Source organism: Lutra lutra, chromosome X, assembly GCF_902655055.1.
Source record: "Lutra lutra chromosome X, mLutLut1.2, whole genome shotgun sequence".
In the NCBI taxonomy this organism is placed as follows: Eukaryota; Metazoa; Chordata; class Mammalia; order Carnivora; family Mustelidae; genus Lutra; species Lutra lutra.
In genome coordinates, this window is record NC_062296.1 from 80,081,025 (window position 1) to 80,100,472 (window position 19,448).

The 19,448-nt window shown below is 42.4% G+C and overlaps 2 protein-coding genes across 3 annotated transcripts in view; one reads left to right on the plus strand and one right to left on the minus strand.

The window, feature by feature from the left end:
• CXHXorf58 (chromosome X CXorf58 homolog) overlaps positions 1-10,074 on the minus strand; it is a 30,188-nt gene extending 20,114 nt beyond the window's left edge. The window contains exons 1-5 of the mRNA XM_047716260.1: positions 9,853-10,074; positions 6,458-6,584; positions 5,332-5,431; positions 2,814-2,926; positions 2,278-2,389 (exon numbers count right to left, since the gene is read on the minus strand). Coding sequence (XP_047572216.1) covers positions 2,278-2,389; positions 2,814-2,926; positions 5,332-5,431; positions 6,458-6,564 — 432 coding nt within the window. The 5' untranslated portion in view covers positions 6,565-6,584; positions 9,853-10,074. The remainder of the gene's footprint in view (positions 1-2,277; positions 2,390-2,813; positions 2,927-5,331; positions 5,432-6,457; positions 6,585-9,852) is intronic.
• Positions 10,075-10,248: 174 nt separating this feature from the next.
• The window catches only part of APOO (apolipoprotein O), a 61,184-nt gene continuing 51,984 nt past the window's right edge, over positions 10,249-19,448 (plus strand). For both annotated transcript variants that reach the window (XM_047716261.1, XM_047716262.1), the window contains exon 1: positions 10,249-10,378. In XM_047716261.1, the coding sequence (XP_047572217.1) occupies positions 10,370-10,378 (9 nt within the window). In that variant the 5' untranslated portion in view covers positions 10,249-10,369. The remainder of the gene's footprint in view (positions 10,379-19,448) is intronic.

A 19,448-nucleotide genomic window follows, 5' to 3' on the forward strand; every position in this document is an offset into this window, starting at 1 on the left:
AACTATGGAAAGAACCTAGATGTCCATCTACAGACGAATGGATAAAGAAGAAGTGGTATATATACACAATGGAATACTATGCAGCCATCAAAAGAAATGAAATCTTGCCATTTGCGACGACGTGGATGGAACTAGAGGGTATCATGCTTAGCGAAATAAGTCAATCGGAGAAAGACAACTATCATATGATCTCCCTGATATGAGGGAGAGGAGATGCAACATGGGGGGTTAAGGGGGTAGAGAAGAGTAAATGAAACAAGATGGGATTGGGAGGGAGACAAACCATAAGTGACTCTTAATCTCACAAAACAAACTGAGGGTTGATGGGGGGAGGGGGGTTGGGAGAGGGGGGTGGGGTTATGGATATTGGGGAGGGTATGTGCTATGGTGAGTGCTGTGAAGTGTGTAAACCTGGCGATTCACAGACCTGTACCCCTGGGGATAAAAATATATTATATGTTTATAAAAAATAAAATTAAAAAAAAAAAAAGACAGCCCAAGCTGACCTAGGGAAAAAAAAAAAAAAAGAGGAAGAGATACCGGAGATGCACAAACACAGAAGCAAGACCACGAGAGGACACCGTGAGAAGGCAGGCAGTCACCTGCAAGCCAAAAAGAGATACCGCACAAGAACCCAACCCTCCTAACACCTTGACTGCGGACTTTGAACTTCCAGAACTAGAGCAAATAAAATTCTGTTGTTTAAGACACCTGGTCTGTCGTATTTTGTTATGGCAGCCAGAGCTAACTAATATGGCCAGGGTTCTTTCCATCAAACAGTATCTCATTCTGTTTGAAATTCCACCACCATAATTCCTTTATATCACCAGCAACATATTTCATTCATTCACTGAAAATAGTAATAATAATACTACTATTGGGGCGCCTGGGTGGCTCAGTCGGTTAAGAGTCTGCCTTCAGATCATGTCATGATCCCAGGATCCTGGAATCGAGTCCCTGTGGTGGGCTCCCTGCTTAACCGGAGTCTGCTTCTCCCTCTCCCTTTGTCCCTCCCCCAACTTGTGCACTCTCTCTCAAATAAATAAATAAAATATATATAAAAAAAAAGAAAGGCAGAATCTCATCCCCCTTCCCAGATCTAATGAATCGGAAGCTACATTTTAACAAAATTCTCAGGTGATTCCTCTGCTGTAGACACAATTATGGTAAATATTCATGAAACTTAAAAGCATGAGAACTCATATAAAGAAGGATAAATATTTTGAAGGTTCATTTTCAATAAATAGTCCGGGACACTTTTTTCTAAATATGCTACCAGAATCAAAGAAACCATGATAAAATGTTATTAAAATAAAATTGCATCAAATGTTCTGTATAACGTAAAAGCCCTGACGAATGGGCCGCTTTAGTCCCTTATTAACAAACCAAAATTTTATTTTTTTCTTTTCTTTTAATTTAAATTCACTTGGCCAACATACAGAACATTGTTGGTTGCAGATGTAGAGGTCAGTAATTCATCAGCTGCATGTAACACCCAGTGCTCATCACATCACGTGCCCTCCTAATGCCCATCACCAAGTTACCCCACCCTCCCCACCTCCCCTCTATCAACCCTCAGTTCCTTTCCCACAATTAAGAGTCTCTCGGGAACAAACCAAACTTTAATACAAAGAAAAGTGATGAGTATTTTTTTTAAGATTTTATTTATTTATTTGACAGAGAGAGATCACAAGTAGGCAGAGAGGCAGGCAGAGAGAGAGAGAGAGGAGGAAGCAGGCTCCCTGCTTAGCAGAGAGCCCGATGCAGGGCTTGATCCCAGGACCCCGGGATCATGACCGGAGCTGAAGGCAGAGGCTTTAACCCACTGAGCCACCCAGGTGCCCCAAGTGATGAGTATTTTTAAGGGCCTCTAAAAGTCATTCATTCCAAATATTTTTTTAGCTAATAAACAGAGACACCCTGAAACATGATGATTAAAAAAATACTACCTGGCTGCTGGGCTGTTTAATGGTGAAATCACTTAGTATGTACACTTTGAATGCGATTCAGATACTGCACAGATATTAAGAATTGAAAGTAACATAAAACGGGGGCACCTGAGTGGCTCAGTGGGTTAAGCATCTGCCTTTGGCTCAGGTCACGATCCCAGGGTCCTGGGATTGAGTCCTGAACTGAGGAATCCCTGCTCGGTAGGGAATCTGCTTCTCCCTCTCCTTCCCGCTCATGCTCTCTGTCGCGATCTCTGTCTCTCTCAAATAAAAAATAAAAATCTTAAAAAAAATAAAAGAACATAAAATATACATCATGAAACATCACCTCATTTGATGGTTTAAATAAATTTTTTCCGCTGAAGTACTTGTAACCATGGCCTTCATTATGAAGAAAAATTTTAAATACGATGAAAGGTGGAAACGTTTCACCACTAAACCTGAAATAAAGACCAAAAATTAATGACTGGGCATCAGCCTTGGGACTTAGTTACTTCTCTTCCTATACTTAAGATAGTTCTCATGGTTTCCTGCATGCAGGGTAAAGGCTATGCCAGAGCACAGAAAGAATGAGCAGTGGCATGGATTCCCAAGATGAAAGAGTCGTACTGGAGTGTGTGCGCTCACCAGTGTTCTCATTCACGTGTCAGACTGGACCCATCATGGGAGAGGAGCCACATCTCAAGGCACCTTCTGGTCCAAGAGTCATGCCTCAGTTTTCCTCACATAACAAACGTAAATAAGAACGACACATTTACTCTGTGATTATTCCCTGAAAACTTATGAGGACTTGAGAAAAGAAGCTTCTAAGGTTTCCTCATTTTAACAAGGGCTTCTGGGAATAAATGAGCATAGAAATATTACCTGAATCTAACTTTACACTTCATGCTAGGATCTTTCAGAAGCTCAGCCTCTAAGGGGCTCACTTTCTTCAGGATTTGATGTGTCACACAACATTCCTGAAATAGATGATGATGCTATAAATGGACAATGGTACCCTGCCCAGATGTAATTTACTGAGAATAACAGAAGTGGCATGGTAAAGTGAACAGGACACCAGACTTGAAGTCCTGAAGACCTGGGTTCTAGTCCTGGCTCCTCCATTTATTAACTGTGCAACCTTAAGTCAGTTACTTCATCCTTTTAGACACCAAGGTGGAGTAGGTGTCCCTCTTTGACATCCCAGGCACTGTTCGTTCCCTATGACAACACTTTTCACCATGTATTGTAATTAACTATGAACTAATCTGTGTCTTCTACTAGACTGTAAGCTGTGTGAAGGTACTGATCGTGTTTTTCTTCTTCTCCATGTATTTCCTAGTATTTAGTACAGTCCCTGGAACACAGCAGGTGCTGAGCAAGTATGTGATGTTGAGTGAATGGTCCTGTAAAATGAGGAAGATGTTAGTAATGTTACTAGCTTTTAAGCTCCTGTTATATACCACATACTCTGTTACATGCCTTATAGACATAACCTCATTTAATCCTTACAACTCAGCAATATTATTCAAATATTCTCATTCCCATCTTTCCAATGAGCAGGCTGAGACCTTGGGAGTGTCTGTTAACTTATTCAAAGGCATACAGGTAGTAAATGGACAAGCCGGGAGGCAAACATAGATCTATTTGTCTAAAGTCCCCATGCCACCCCCCGACATGACCCTGCCAACCTTTCTGCCTATGACAATCACATATAAAAGCACACCAAAGGGATTTTAAAACGACAAAGCATTATTAATATCAGGTAGGAACTTGAAGTTTTAGGATAACAGATTTTTTTAAAAAGAATTAATTTCCTTTTTTCTGCTACTGTAGGCATCTACAGTTACAACAAAACCAGTTTAATGATAACAAAATACAAGTTCCATATGTGAAGACGACCATGGGTTATGGACCTGAAATGTCACCTGTTTACCTGAGTGGGTTTCCTCTGAGGTATTCTGCTTTTCCCGGCATCAGAAAAGGGTCTGTGGGTCAGATGGTGAAGAAGTGTACAAACTGCTCAGACTTCATGATTTTTTTCAGAGCTGCTAAGATTCCCTTAAAGTGGCTATTATTAAACTATTATAATTGTGTGATTTTTAAAAAAGATTTTATTTATTTATTTGATAGACAGATCACAAGTAGGCAGAGAGGCAGGCAGAGAGAGAGAGAGAGAGAAGCAGGCTCCCCGCTGAGCGGAGAGCTGTATGTGGGGCTCGATCCCAGGACCCTGGGATCATGACCGGAGCTGAAGGCAGAGGCCTTAACCCACTGAGCCACCCAGGCGCCCCTCATGTGTGATTCTTATCAGAATACTTGGTATTATGTGATGGAAACTTTACATACTCTTCTAGCATTGCCAGAGTTGTTTTTTGGTCAGGGGGAAGGAGGTAGATACGCACCTTAGGGTTTGTTTGTTTGTTTTTTTTTTTTTTTTACTTAAATGAGACCATATTATTCATACTGTTCTGTACTTGCCTTTTTCATTAATGAGCTCTCTTAGCTATCTTTGTATTGCAGAATCACATACAAGGCTGCAAGGTTTAACACCATGAAAGCACCAACAGCATCCCACTGGTGGACGTTACATGGCTTATTTCTTTCCTGTTACAAACAATACTTCAATGAAATTGTACATATATTGTATAATGGATTCCTAGAAGTGAAATCAGTGGGTGGAAGAAGGTAAGGGCACTTTTATTTCAGAAATTTTTCTTATTGGATGATTGATGTTCCACATCTTCAAATAAGAAATTGAATTTTTTAAAAACATGATTTTGGTTTCAGAAAAAGAAATAACAGTCACCCATGTTATTTACAAATAAATCCAGAAATATTCACTTAGGGCTAACCAAAGAAGTAATCCCAGAACCTCATGCACTACTTTAAATTCAAATAGAAGAGTAGGGGCGCCTGGGTGGCTCAGTGGGTTAAAGCCTCTGCCTTCGGCTCAGGTCATGATCCCAGGGTCCTGGGATCGAGCCCCGCATCGGGCTCTCTGCTCCGCGGGGAGCCTGCTTCCTCCTCTCTCTCTCTGCCTGCCTCTCTGCCTACTTGTGATCTCTGTCTGTCAAATTAAAAAAAAATTCAAATAGAAGAGTTAAAAAAGGTTATGTAGGGGTGCCTGGGTGGCTCAGTGGGTTAAAGCCTCTGCCTTCTGCTCAGGTCATGATCTCGGGGTCCTGGGATCGAGCCCCACGTTGGGCTCTCTGCTCAGCGGGGAGCCTGCTTCCTCCTCTCTCTCTGCCTGCCTCTCTGCCTACTTGTGATCTCTGTCTGTCAAATAAATAAATAAATAAAATCTTAAAAAAAGAGGTTATGTATTCTATCTTTACTTAACAGACCTCTTAGCTTATAAGTAATTAGATCTGTCAGAGAAAACAAAAAGCAAAATACATACCACTGCACAAAGTGCGTGCTTTAAGAGTCGAAATATTGTTTTGTCCATATAAGATAACCAAGCTCTCTGTATCCTTTGAGCTGAAATATCTTTCACAGCTCTGAGAAGAAAAACAAGAGGTTAAGATTAGTGAAGTAGTTTTCATTTTCCTAAAATCTTGGGGAACTCTACATTTCTGCTTCTACCACCTGCACCCTCCCGTCCACTACCCTAAGACTGACCTAATGAGGAACACTGGGATGTGGTTATTGGAACTGGTCATTTGCAGAATCCAGTCAAATGAGGATATAAGATATTTGAGAAGATTTCCCTTGGGATTAAAGAAAAAAAGGCCTGGCTAAAACTTTATCAGCAAAAGGCATATATAACTAAAAATGTAAGAAGAGACAAATTTGCTTTCTAAAAACATCCATGACCTAAAATGATTCCATTATAGTTAGTTCTTAAGAACACTGTCCAACTAGTCCAAGTGCTATGAAAATAGAATGTACAATACTCAAAAGTTACAGTAGGTCCAATTCTTTTCTGGGAACAGACAACCAGGCCCTAAAAAAAGAAACTCCTTTCTCTGATCTTTGCTTGAAACAGGCTCATCCCAGTCAGGTCAGAGAATGATCTCACTTTGGATCACATCTCAGCACTAGGAGATCATAGGGATCACCCTCTCCAAAACCACCCAGACCCGTTCTTACCCCTCACAGGGCTACATGTGAAGAGAGGCAGAATAATGTCACCATTGGTTGGCAAAATGCAAACTCCAAGATGTAGAGTAGAAAAGGCCTGATGTATGGAAACAAAGCTTTAAATCCTGGCTGATGCCATTTATTAGCTGTTTAACCTCATGCAAATCACTTACCTTCTCCCAGTTGCTGCTTCCTCACTTATAAAATATAATAATAAGACTGCTTCACAGAGTTGTCAGAATCAAAGAAAGTGTGTTAACACGCTTTGCAAATTATGAAATACTATAATTATAATAATTACTATTCAATTCAAAAGTAATTTTAAAACACACCAAAAAATCTCTAATTTACAAAACAAGAAGTATTTGATGTTAGCTGGGTAAATACGGTATGGAAACTGACCAGTTGTGGCAAACGATAAAGGGTGAAAGATGGCTACTTACTCTTGTATTGCCTTTCTCCTTCCAATATTGGACAAATACATTCTGTAGTCTTTTCCTGAGCGAGGTTTATCTGATTTTCGAACTGATGCCTTTGAAGAGCGCTTCATTTTCCTTGCGATGAAGGGCTCTGAAAGTACATAGGTTTAGCATTTGAGTCCATAATCTTTTTGCTGCACTGTTTAGACAAGACTCAAGTGCCGTATGATTTTTTTTCAAGTGCCATATGATTATTGAGCTAATTCCAGAACCCTTTACAAAGGAAGGTATCATGGATCTCTTAATGTTGCTTACAGCTTACATGCCTTAGGTGCTAAAAATATTCTGAGGGACATGGAAAAGAAAAGTGCATCTGTCCGTAGCCTTCTAACTGGTCCCCCAGTCTCCAGTCTCTGTATCCTTCTGGTCCTCCTCCACACCACAGCTCGAGTTAATTCTATAGCACAATAATCCAGCTATCTGACCACCCAGCATAAAATCTTTCAGGGACACTTCATTTCCTCCACACTGAAGTCCAGACTCCTTCGAATGGTATTCCAGACTTTTTTTTTCAATCTACAGTCCACTCTCTCTTTCAAATATCAAAATACCACCGTTCACCAGCATTCCTCTCTAGACTCTGTGAGAACAAGAACTTCTCATGAAAATCAGCCCGTGTTTTTCAACTCCGTGCCATTGATCATGCCATTTCTCCTTCCTGGAGTGACTTCCCTACTGCCAGCAAACATCAATTCATCTTTCAAGACCCCAGCTAATTGATGCCTCTTCTCTGAAGTTTTCCACCCTCTCTTTTTCATACAACTCTTCTTCACCCTGTCTCCAAGATCCAATAATAATGGTTTTTCTTTCACAGTACTTCTCATATTATGTCATGATGTATTTTCTTGGCTGTCACCCCACCAAGCTCAGTGAGGGCCGGAGGCATCTTGCTAACTATGGAATCCTCCATCACTAGCAAGAGTGGAGAATTTTTATATGCTTGTCTAAGAACTTTCCGTCCTGGGTTTATCATGGAATAGTCGTGAGACTTTGGGCAAGTTCTTTAACCTCTTGGTACCCCAGTTCTCTCTGTGGTAAAGTGAGAGGGTGTGTACTAAATGAACCGATTCCACCTTTGGTTTTCTATCCTTTGATGCATTACTCCGATTTGGATATGGTTCAAAATTCTTAGTCACTGCTTAGTCTCATCTACTAAAGCAGGGCTCTTCCTTTTCTTCTGGTGCCATGGATCCCTATGGACAGATTTCCCAAGAATTACGTTTTATTTTATTTTTTTTTTAAAGATTTATTTATTTATTTGAGAGAGAGACAGTGAGAGAGAGCATGAGCTAGGAGAAGGTCAGAGGGAGAAGCAGACTCCCCATGGAGCTGGGAGCCTGATGTGGGACTCGATCCCGGGATTCCGGGATCATGACCTGAGCCGAAGGCAGTCGTCCAACCAACTGAGCCACCCAGGCGTCCCAAGAATTACGTTTTTAAATGCATAACATAAAACACATAGGGTCACAAAGGGCTCTATATTGAAATCTCTGTCAAAATATTTTCAAAAACAAAACTACAGGAATCTGTCCTCTTTAGGCATTATATAAAATGAGTGCTCTAATAACTACTGTACTTTTGAACTGGTAATGAGCAGAAATGCTATGTCAGGAAGTGTGCCATGACTGTGACACTATATGAAAATATTTGTGCTTTCTACTGGTGACAAAGTCCCAGGTATCGCTGAGACTACTGTGTTTTGTTGCTTACACTATAAGTGAAAGAAATATTAAAGTTCAGTTAGAGATGATTGAAAATAAAGTAATTTTTCCCCATCTAAGTTCATATAACCCTTGAATTAAGAACTCCTGCCCTGGGGCGCCTGGGTGGCTCAGTCAGGTTGAGCATCCAACTCTTGCTTCCAGCTCAGGTCATGATCTCTTGGGTCGTGGGATCAACCAGGAGTCTGCTTGAAAATTCTCTCCTTCTGCCCCCAGCCCTGCTCTCTCTCTCTCTTTCAAATAAATAAATCTTAAAAAAAAAAAAAAGATGTAAGAGCTCCTGCCCTAATTTATCACTATACTTCACACTTTTACATACGTGTAACATTCCATTACAAAGGCAGAGCCTTCAGAGTTTTATATTTGTCCTTGGGGATAGGGATGGGGATGGCTTGGAACATAAAATTCTCTTGAGAAACAGAAAAGCAGCCTTTAGCATCTGGGAGTTGGCCTGGCACTCACAGCTGGGCTTTGGTATCATCCTGGCTTCCTAACAACACTCAAACCAGAGCAAAGCCTGGCTTCTTTGAATTCACCCCCAAATCAACCAACCAAAGTCCAAATCTTTTTATTTTTTTTTCAAGTAGGCTGCACGCCCAGCATGGAGCTCAATGGGGGTTTTGAACGCAAGACCCTAAGATCAAAACCTGAGCTGAGATTAAGAGCCGGATGCTTAACTCACTGTGCCACCCCAGGGGCCCTAGCCCAAATCTTACAATAAATCTTTCTATCTCCCTCCCTCGCTGAGATGCCCCGCTGTGCCATGTTGTGTGTTTTCCTCGCAGCAATGAGGGATAATAAACCCAACTGTTCACCTACAGATGTGTTCCTCGTGGTCTTTGGCTGAAGGGCAGTGACGCGGCCTCACACAAGCCTCCCTAATCTTTTGGATGCCCGCCTGAATGAATTTACACTTTCTATGAGGTGAAGACGTGTGATACAGATCGAAATATGAACCCCACCCCACTATGAGACAGTATAACAATTATTTAGGCGACATCACAGGCTTTAAAGGCAGACTACCTAGGTTTGGATTCTGGGTTCCCACTTTTTCCATGTGGCCTCGTACAAATTACTTCTCCGTGCCTCAGTTTCCTCATCTATTAGATTGGGAATAATAATCGGTTCTCACCTACCTGGGTTGTTGGAAAGATTAGATGAATATGAGTAAGAAGTTTAGATCAGAGCTGAGCACATAGTAAACACTGTGTTAGTGTTTTGGTATTCTTGTTAATTAGATCATTATTCTCATTACTACCTTTTCTAGTAGTATTAAGGGACTTTTTTTTAAAGATTTTATTTATTTTATTTGACAGACAGAGATCACAAGTAGGCAGAGAGGCAGGCAGAGAGAGAGAGGAAGGGAAGCACGCTCTCCTGCTGAGCAGAGAGCCCGATGCGGGGCTCGATCCCAGGACCCTGGGATCATGACCTGAGCCGAAGGCAGCGGCTTTAACCCACTGAGCCACCCAGGCGCCCCGTATTAAGGGACATTAGACTCCCAGAGAGGGGTATATGCTTAAGGATTTTAAAGGGGAAAAAAAAGTCAGGGCCTTTCGAGACTAAAGGATATGGCAAACTAGATTAAATTTAAAACCTTAGGAACTTCCAGCCCACGGAAAAAATAAATCTGAAAACCTTTTGTGAGATAATTCCAGGCCCCAGGGGTCAGCAGCTTCCGGCTATGAGACTTTCAAAGATGCCGGAGACCAGCCGAGCGCCCCCGCCCGGTGGCCTCGGCGCTCAGGACTCCCAGCCCACGCCGCTGGGCGCCCAATCGCAGCAGCGAAGGCCGATTCCCAGCGCGGCGAGAAACCAGGCACCTCCCTCTTCGCGCCCCCGCGTACCGCCTACACTGAGCTGGCGCTTTCCTGCCGCCTAGCAACGGCCGGCGCAGGGGCGGAGCCTCCGGGGGCGGGGCTTACGTTCGCTCCCGCCAGAGGAGCGACGCGTTTGCAGCTCGGCGACGCCGCTCCCAGACCAGGTTTCCGAACTAATCCTTCGCGGGATCGAATTGGCTGTTCGGCAGTCAGACGCACCGCGGCCCGCTTGTGGTCAGACGAATCAGGGCCCTACCCGGCCGCCGTAGCCACCTTTCTGTAGTGGGCGGGGCCGAGGCCGGGGTCACCCCGCCGGAGCCACCTCTGCCAGCAACATGTTCAAGGTGAGAGCGTGGAGCCGGGTCACAGCTGTCACCGCCCCCCTCCCGTCCTCACGGAGCCCAGCTCGCGCTCTTGTGGGCTTTCCCGGGGGCCAGGCCCGGTTCGCCCCGAGGCTTTTCCCGCCTCCGGGCCGGGTGCGTCCGGACCCCGCGGTTCATTCACTGAGCCGCTAGGAGAGGGAGGTTGCCGGGCGGAGGCGTGAGATCCCAGGGTGGGTAGGCGGGTCCTGTGGGTCTTGCTCTCGTGAATAAAACACTTTGAAAAGTTCAAGTACCCCCCAAAGTACTCACCCACCCCACCCCCGGATGGTTACCTATTGGGTTCGTGGGTAAGGAGAGGCCAGCTCAGGGCACTGCAGGGTTCGGCTTCGGTTGCCTGGCAGGGTCAGGTTTCAGAACCTGGTGTGTGAATGGGGGGAGGGTCACCTTTGGAGAAGCTGTTGTAGGATTTGGGGAAGCTGGTATGGGAATGGTTGGAAGGATGGGCAGCTGGAACTTAGTTCCCCTTCCAGGTGAACATTATTTAATATGGACAAGTCGACCCCCTTTACATTTGACGAAGTTCTGTCTTTTGAAAGAAATCGCTTTTCAGAGTGAAGGCTTTGTTTCGAAAATCTGATTTTGACCTGAGGCATTATTCTACTACTTTAAAAAAAAAAAAAGTAAATGCTGTTTCTTATCAGGAGAAATCACAAGCAACCAGAAATTAGTCTACAAAATTGAGTCTTAAAGAAACATAGCACCCATAAAATAGTGCTAATGAAATCTCAAAATTGTACTACTTGTTTGAAAGTTTTATTGTGCTTCTGCAGTGTGCTTTGGGCACATTAGGACAGGCTATAAAATCAGAACGTAGATTCGGCCTTACAGTCCTGGCATTGCCACTTTCTAGCTGGGTGACCTTGGGCACATTACTTAACCATTTTGTGCCTATTTTCCTATCTATGAAATTGTGGGACTAGCATATACTTAATAGGGTTGTTATAAAGACTAAATAAGTAAGTGTAAAGCACTTGGAAGAGCCCTTGGCATATAGGAGTGCCATCTAAGTATTTGCTTTTATTTTGTTTTCAGGCTGCTCACAGTTTAGTTACCAGGACAGATCCATAAGCAACTTGGATTCATTGGATAAATTTGTGTTGAACAGCTATTATGTGCTAGGAGCTCAGCTCAGTTTTAGGGTTGCAACACCAAAGGATATGCTATGATCAGTTTATATGGGTGTCAGTGATGCACTGTGGTAGTAGAAAGGAGAGCAGGATCTCCTCTGCCTCAGGGATTCCCCTCTACAATGGGGGCTCTTGACCTGTGGTCTTCAACCCCTCAGAGGGTCTGTAGATAAAATCCAGGGGAATCCCTAAACCCTGATGGGGGAAAAAAAATCTTTATTTTCACCATCTGCAACTGAAATGTAACATTTCCTTTAGTTATGAGGGTAGTGTAGGTAACCGTCCTAGTTAGCTATTGGTGGGTAACAAGCCAGTGCGAACCAGTGCCTTCAAACTACAATAATTTATTATTTCTCGCCATCAGTGGGTTGCCTGGGCAGTTCTGCTGGCATCTCCCAGTGGCTGAATTCAGCTGGTGCTTGGACTATAAGTTGGCCTTACTATCATGTATGGGGGCTTGGTGCCCCTTATTGTGCTTACCTTGGGCTTCCTCACATGGTGACTGGGTTCCAAGAGGGTAAGTCCGATTGTGCAAACACTTACGTGCTTGCATCACATTTGCTGATGTCAAAACAAGTCATGTGGCCAAGCCAGAGTCAGTATGGGGACACTACACAAGAGCATGGATATGAGGAGGTTCATTGGGAGCAATTAATTTAATAAGCTGGTATAGCAATAAATCACAGTAATATTAACAGTACCTGTCATCAGTAGGACTCACAGGACCAATAGATGTCATGGATGTTTTTATATCACGGTTGCTGCAGAACTCAAGATATCATTTATGGTCATTACTACTTCAAAATTCTGGTAGTTATAAGACTCACTGTTAGGTCCTTTTATTTAATAAGGTAAGGAATATGTATTACTATATCACATTTTGAATTTTAAAAATGTTTTTATAACTATTGAAGTACAGTTAACACTTTATGCAGTTAGAAGCATTAATTTGAAAAGGGGTCCATAGGGTCTATGATGCAAAAAAGGCAAAGAACCCCTGGGAACTTAAGGGGAGACTTCACAGAGGAGACATTTACGTTTAGTTTTGAAAGACAGGTAGGAGTCCCTCAGGTGGATGAGCTGGGGTACTCCTTTGGGGGAAGTGCTAGTATAGCTCAGTTTCAATTATTCAAATATGTAGTTTGAGTAGAAAAGATCACAATAAACCTTGGCAGACACCAAAATGTAAGGAATAAGCAGAGGAAGAGGGGAGGCCAGAGATGTTCTAGAAGCAGCTTCTGGTAAGTAGGTGTACAAAAGGGTGATGTTTAGAAAATCAAGGGAAGATGGTTCAAGGAGGGCAGGCTATGTTAGGATGCTTTCAGCTGGGAAAACACGGTTACTTAAATAGTAAGAATTCTCTCACAAAGTCTAGAGGAAGGGTGGACTCCAGTAGGTCAGCAGTGTTATTAAGGACCTGGTCTCTTTTCTTGGCTTTCCATGATAAGATTGGTTCCCCTTATGGTTAAGCATGACTGGCAGTAGTAACACATGCTTTTTCATTCACTAGAGCAGGGGAGAGGACAAAACTCCCATGCTTGGATTATGCTTTTCCTTCAATCTGATTGGACCAATTTAGGTCACATGTCCACCCCTGACCTGATAGCCAGTGCCAGGGGAATGCCATGCTCTGATTGGCTTGGATTAAACAGGATCAGGTAGGGATGGAGTTAGTTTATCTTAATCACGTGGGAGAGAAATGAATTTAACACAGTGGGGAATGGAGTTTGGATGTGTGCCCAATAGTGTCCTTTACAGTGAGATAAGTTAGATGAATTTAGAGAAGTGTTTGTTAATTTGGGCAATTTGGAAAGCTTTCATGACTTTTATACATGTGGGTTACTGATGGAAATGAAAGCTATGTTAATATGGGTTGGTGATTGAGACATGAATAAATGGACACAGTGGTGGGGTTGATAAATTTGATTTTCTCCTTCAAACAAAGGAGAGAATATGGTAACTAGAGAGACATGTTGGTCAAGATAGTAGAGTTGTTTTTGCAGTTGTTCCAGTATTCAAGATTTGGCAGTGTTTATGGCCTTAGGGAGGAATATAGGAAGGGGGCTTTCATTTTTGTTATTTTCATTTTTTATTAACATATAATGTATTATTTCCCCCAGGGGTACAGGTCTGTGAATCATCAGGCTCACACAATTCACAGCACTCACCATAGCACATACCCTCCCCAATGTCCATAACCCAGCCACCCTATCCCTACCCCCCACCCGCCAGCAACCCTCAGTTTGTTTCGTGAGATTAAGAGTCTCTTATGGTTTGTCTCCCTCCCGATCCCATCTCGTTTCATTTTTTTGGAAGGGGGCTTTTAGAAGAGAGAATCCCTCAGCTTCAAAAAGGAGGAAAGTTGTTACCTGCCTTCTCTAGGCTGGAAAGAAAAGGTTGGGAGTAATGGTAGACTAGTGGTTCTCAACCAGACAGTACCAGCCATTTGGGGTACCTTTTGGAAACTTGGATTGTTCTGCATGTCTTTAGTTGTGTTAAACAGTTATATTCTGAAATATAATTCTTACTGTAAATCTTTTCCTTTTGTTCTCCATCATGTTACCATCAAATCAGTATACTGGTCTCTCTTTTTGGTCTTACATGTGTCGATGGGTGATAAATTTTTATTTCAAGATAGCAAACTTAGAATATTTGTCATAAAATAGTGTTAGGTCTAGTAGTTAAGAAAGTTGAGAACCAGTGCTTCTCAAACTTTAAAATACATGGAGCTCTGTTCTGGCAGGTCTGGGGTGGGGCCTCAGGTTGTCCTTTTTTTTTTTTTTAGCAAGCTCCTGGATGATACAGTTGCTGCTGGTCCCCCATCATACTTTGAATAGCAAGAACTGAAGCAGATTGGTAGATGAATGGCTTCTTTTGTTTTTAAAAGGTGTTTGATTTTATGAGTGTGGTGGGATTTGCAAGAGGTACTGACCAAAGGAAGAAAAGGTCAGTGAGGGGCTTTGAGGACTCTTCTAAGAGCTGCTTTGGGAGGTCTATCATGACTGCCTACTGGAAATGGGGACAAGCAAATGGTAGGATTGATGTGGGTTTAAGAGTCATCAGCTTGGGGTGGAAAGGAATTGATAATATAGGTGTTGGTGGAAAAAGTACCGTGTGTGTGACTAGTATGTGCATATACAATTAAAATATTTAAACTGGAACCATTGTTTTGACTTATCCATCTTCAGGTCAGTAGGGGGCACTGGCGGATTAAAAAACACATTTGAAAAGCTGCCCAGTCCATATTTGCACACTCACTATTCCAGGAAGTTTTTCTAGGTGCTGCTGCTAGAATTGAATATATATACCCAGTCTCCAGATTCCTGTTACTAGATTCCATTCATTACACAAATGTTTATCATAGTCCAGCTGTGACTGAGCACTGTACTACACCCTCGTGGGTACAAATAAAAAGTCCTAGTTCTTACCCAGGAGAGAGTCCCCAGATTTGGCCGCATGCCAGAATTATTCAAGAGGCATTTTCCAGGGCCCTGCCCATGGGTCTGATTTCCTTTTTATGTGAGGTCCAGGTACCTCTGGTTTTGAACCAGCCCGCCCCCCAGGTGACCGAAACTTGCGGTTAGTGGCGCAGAAATGGCCCATGCCGATGCAGTGTGGTAAGTGCTCTAATGTCAAAGCTGTGGCAAGTTGGGTAGATTGGGTCACAACTTTGGCTACACATTAGAATCACCTAGTGAGCAAGTCCTGCTGCGCAGGCTGTGCCCAGGTCAGTGCGCTCGGAATCTTTAGGACTGGTGTGTAAAGCATCCAGTTTGTAGTGTAGCCGCCCTTGAGAACTAGTGATTTAAAGGAGCGAGCACCAGCAGGGGGCATCAGGAGACTTTGTACAGTAGAACATTGCCTGCGCTGACCTCTGAAGCCGGGAGTGGCGGGGGGCGGGTGATGGGGACCACGGGACACACGATTGGAAGGGCCTTCCATGGAGAGCAGAGAAGTGGATGCAAGGACGCAGAAGGGTTCAGCGCTGTCTTAAGACCTTGGGCTTCACCGTGTTCCCCTGGGCAAGATACTCAAATTCTCTGAAGCTGTGTCCTCATCTGTAAAGCGAGGATAAGACTAGCACCAACCTCAGACTTTTGTGTGGGTTAAATTAACTTGGACCCCAAGCTTCGCACAGTGCTTGGTATCAAGTAAGGGTTCGATAAACGTGAGCTGTTACTGACTTTTAGTGGGCTTCTTGTAGGAGGCTGCTACATGCTGTTGGGGTGGTGCATGATCTTGGGGCTTTCCAAAAGTATTTTTTACTTTCAAAATTTGGTTGTTGACTGGCTGTGGGAGAAGAGGGGAAAGGAGAATTTAAGGATGCTGCTCAGGCTTTTAGCTTGGAAAACCAAGGGACTGTTAGAACTACTTGGTGAGATGGGAAAGTGGAAGAAGGCTGAGGTGGGTTTGATCTGACACAGATTGGCCCCCTGGAAGTGTCTGTGGACATTATCATGTGGTGATCAGTTGACACGAAACACAAGGGTATGGCGTTTTCATGAGAGATGTGGGTTGGAGATGGGGGAATCATCAGACATCTTGAGGGAGAGAACTTGGCCTCCCGAAAACTCCGACAGTTCCTTCCTGAAGGATAGAGATCTGACCTGTGCTCAGAGCTCCCCACTCCCAGGAGCCTGAGGTGACCGTGTCCTTGGCTATCAGGCATTTTACCTTACGTACTCTGTGGCTGTTTGGTCTTGATGTAATTGTCTATCTTTCTGAAATTAATTTTCTTACCATGAATAGTATATCACTAGTGCAGACTGCGGGGAGAATAATACTGCTAAATGGAAAAGGAAAATCATCTGTAAATTGCAAAAGAAGCATTGTAACCTTATGTATTCTTTTAAATGGCACACATTTGGAAAGATAGTAAAGATTTCTCCCCTACAATATAAGCATCTCCAAAGGACTTCTTGAGAAATTATAATGAATATGTATATTTATACATACACATATGTGTTTATTATGTGTATATATTTGTCATATGTGTATATAATGCATGTGTATTTACTCACATAAATACATATTTATGTGCAGGATTAACTGTTTTTTTCCTTTCTGACCCTTCAAAGATGTTGGGTGGTGGATCACAAAGAAGAAAAACTGCCCAGCCCCACTGGATGATGTCAGAAAGCACAGGCTCAGGTTCAGTTGATAGTGTGTTTGGTTTAGGGCTGAGCAACTTTAATGAAGTTACTTAATTTCTCAGAGTCCCGTTATCAAGGTACTGCGGGACCAATAATACGCCCCTCCATTTGGCATGGGATTGTTGGGAGGTTAAAATACAATAACATGTAGAAAGAACCGTAAACTATGAAGCGCTGTATGAACGTAAGCTATTTTCTATCCCTTCTGCATTGTATCTGTTTCCTGAAGTGATCTAGAGTTTTGGGTAGCACCCTGGACTTAGGAATGACTGTCACAAATAGATGAAACTTGGATAAATTCACTTCTCATATAGAACTGAATTCTGCTCAGGGCACCCTAACAATTTTCCATCTAAAACGCTAATGGCCTCTTGTGTGCAGCTAACGCTGGGAGAGGAGAAGGAAGGCGTAGATGAATTGTACCTTAAAAGAAGGGGGAGCAGAGACAAGTGGAAAACAGTAGATAATCGACTAGGTAATTATGATAAGTGAATTCATTACCCTGTGGAGCCTACACATGTTTGTAGACTTTCATGATTAGAGAGGATCTTTGTGTATGTGTGCTTGACACTCCTGTCTTTTCTAGGCTAGACTGGAAGTTTTTAGAGGCTAAGAAATGAACTTTGATATTTGTTTGTATGGTACATTTAAAATTACTGCAAGTAATTAGATGCATAAGACATCTCTATCGCAAAGAAACATATCTGTTTCCAAAACTCGACAGTTGACTTATTTATAATATGACAGGAAAGTGCCAAGAGATTTTTGGAATGAAAGTTTAAAAAGAGTTGATTTTCCCCAGGAATGCTTAAGTGGAATTTTGTGGTTAGTGCATATAACATGAAAGTTCATATAGATATTTTCGGGGGTGGGGAGATCTCAGTCTGAAGATAAATCTTGAATTTGGAAGTTACTTGTTTTTCACTTGGAATTTTTCCTAATTTCTGCATGGCCTCATGCCAGTTCTTTTAGAAAACTTGAACAGTGCCAATTTCTTGATGTAGTGGGTTTTAAAACTTCATTCTATACTAAAAGTGGTAGAAGCAAGAATTTAGAGCAAGGGCTGGAGAGTTTTCAATATGCTGAGAGCCTATAAATAATGAGCACCCAGTGCTCATTCCATCATGTGCCCTCCTTAATGCCCATCACCCAGTTACCCTCCCCCCCCCACCTTCCCTCCAGTAACCCTCAGTTTGTTCCCTAGAGTTAAGAGGCTCTTTTGGTTTGCCTCCCTGTTTTCATTTTATTTTATTTTTTCTTCCCTTCCCCTTTGTTATTCTGTTTTGTTTCTTAAATTCCACATATGAGTGAAATCATGGTATTTGATGGTATTTGTCTTTGACTGACTTACTGTGCTTAGCATAATACCCTCTAGTTCTATCCATGTCGTTGCAAATATTAAGCTGTATTTTTATGATAATGGCATTATAGATAGTACAGTTGTATTGTGAATGAGTATTGTTTTAAAGGCACTTTAAATACAGTCACCCTTTGTCTTCCTACTTCTTTCTGCCTCTTTGAAGCAACTCAGTGTGTTTTATTCAAAGCCCACACTGGCTCCAACTTAAGGATGTCTTTGTTTGGCTGGGTGAGGATGAGGAGCCCTTCGTGGGAACTAGAGATGGTTCACAGGCATTTGTTAATGGCTCTGGTTGGGAGGGATATCCAGTGGTTTCTTTCTTCAGAAATATCTATTCGTTCATTTGACTGGCCTTTTTATTTTTTTTAATTTTAAATTTAAAATTTTAAATTTAAACTCAATTTAGTTAACATATACTGTATTATTAGTTTTAGGGGTAGAATTGATGGATTCATCAGTTGCATACAACACCCAGTGCTCATTCCATCATGTGCCCTCCTTAATGCCCATCACCCAGTTACCCTACCCCCCCCCACCTTCCCTCCAGTAACCCTCAGTTTGTTCCCTAGAGTTAAGAGGCTCTTACGGTTTGCCTCCCTCTCTGTTTTCATTTTATTTTATTTTTTCTTTCCTTCCTCTTTGTTAATCTGTTTTGTTTCTTAAATTCCACATATGAGTGAAATCATGGTATTTGATGGTATTTGTCTTTGACTGACTTACTGTGCTTAGCATAATACCCTCTAGTTCTATCCATGTTGTTGCAAATGGCAAGATTTCATTCTTTCTGATGGCTGAGCAATATTCCATTGGATATATAGACCACATCATCTTTATCCATTCATCTGTCGGTGAACATCTGGGCTCTTCCCATAGCTTGGCTACTGGGGACATTGCTGGTGTAAACACTGGGGTGCATTTGCCCCTTTGAATCACTATGTTTGTATCCTTTGGATAAATACCCAGCAGTGCAATTGCTGGATCATAAGGTAGCTCTATTTTTAACTTTGTGAGGAACCTCCATACTGTTTTCCAGAATGGCTGCGCCAGTTTGCATTCCCACCAACAGTGTAAGAGGGTTCCCCTTTCTCTGCATCTTTGCCAACATCTGTCGCTTCCTGAGTTGTTCATTTTAGCCATTCTAACAGGTGTGAGGTGGTATCTCATTGTGGTTTTGATTTGTATTTCCCTGATGCTGAGTGATGTCGAGCATTTTTTCATGTGTCTCTTGGCCATTTGTAAATGTCCTTGCATATCTTCTGCCTGTTTCATGACTGGATTTTTTGGGTGTTGAGTTTGATAAGTTCTTTATAGATTTTGGATACTAGCTCTTTATCTGATAAGACATTTGCAAATATCTTCTCCCATTCTGTCAGTTGGTTCTGTCGATTGTT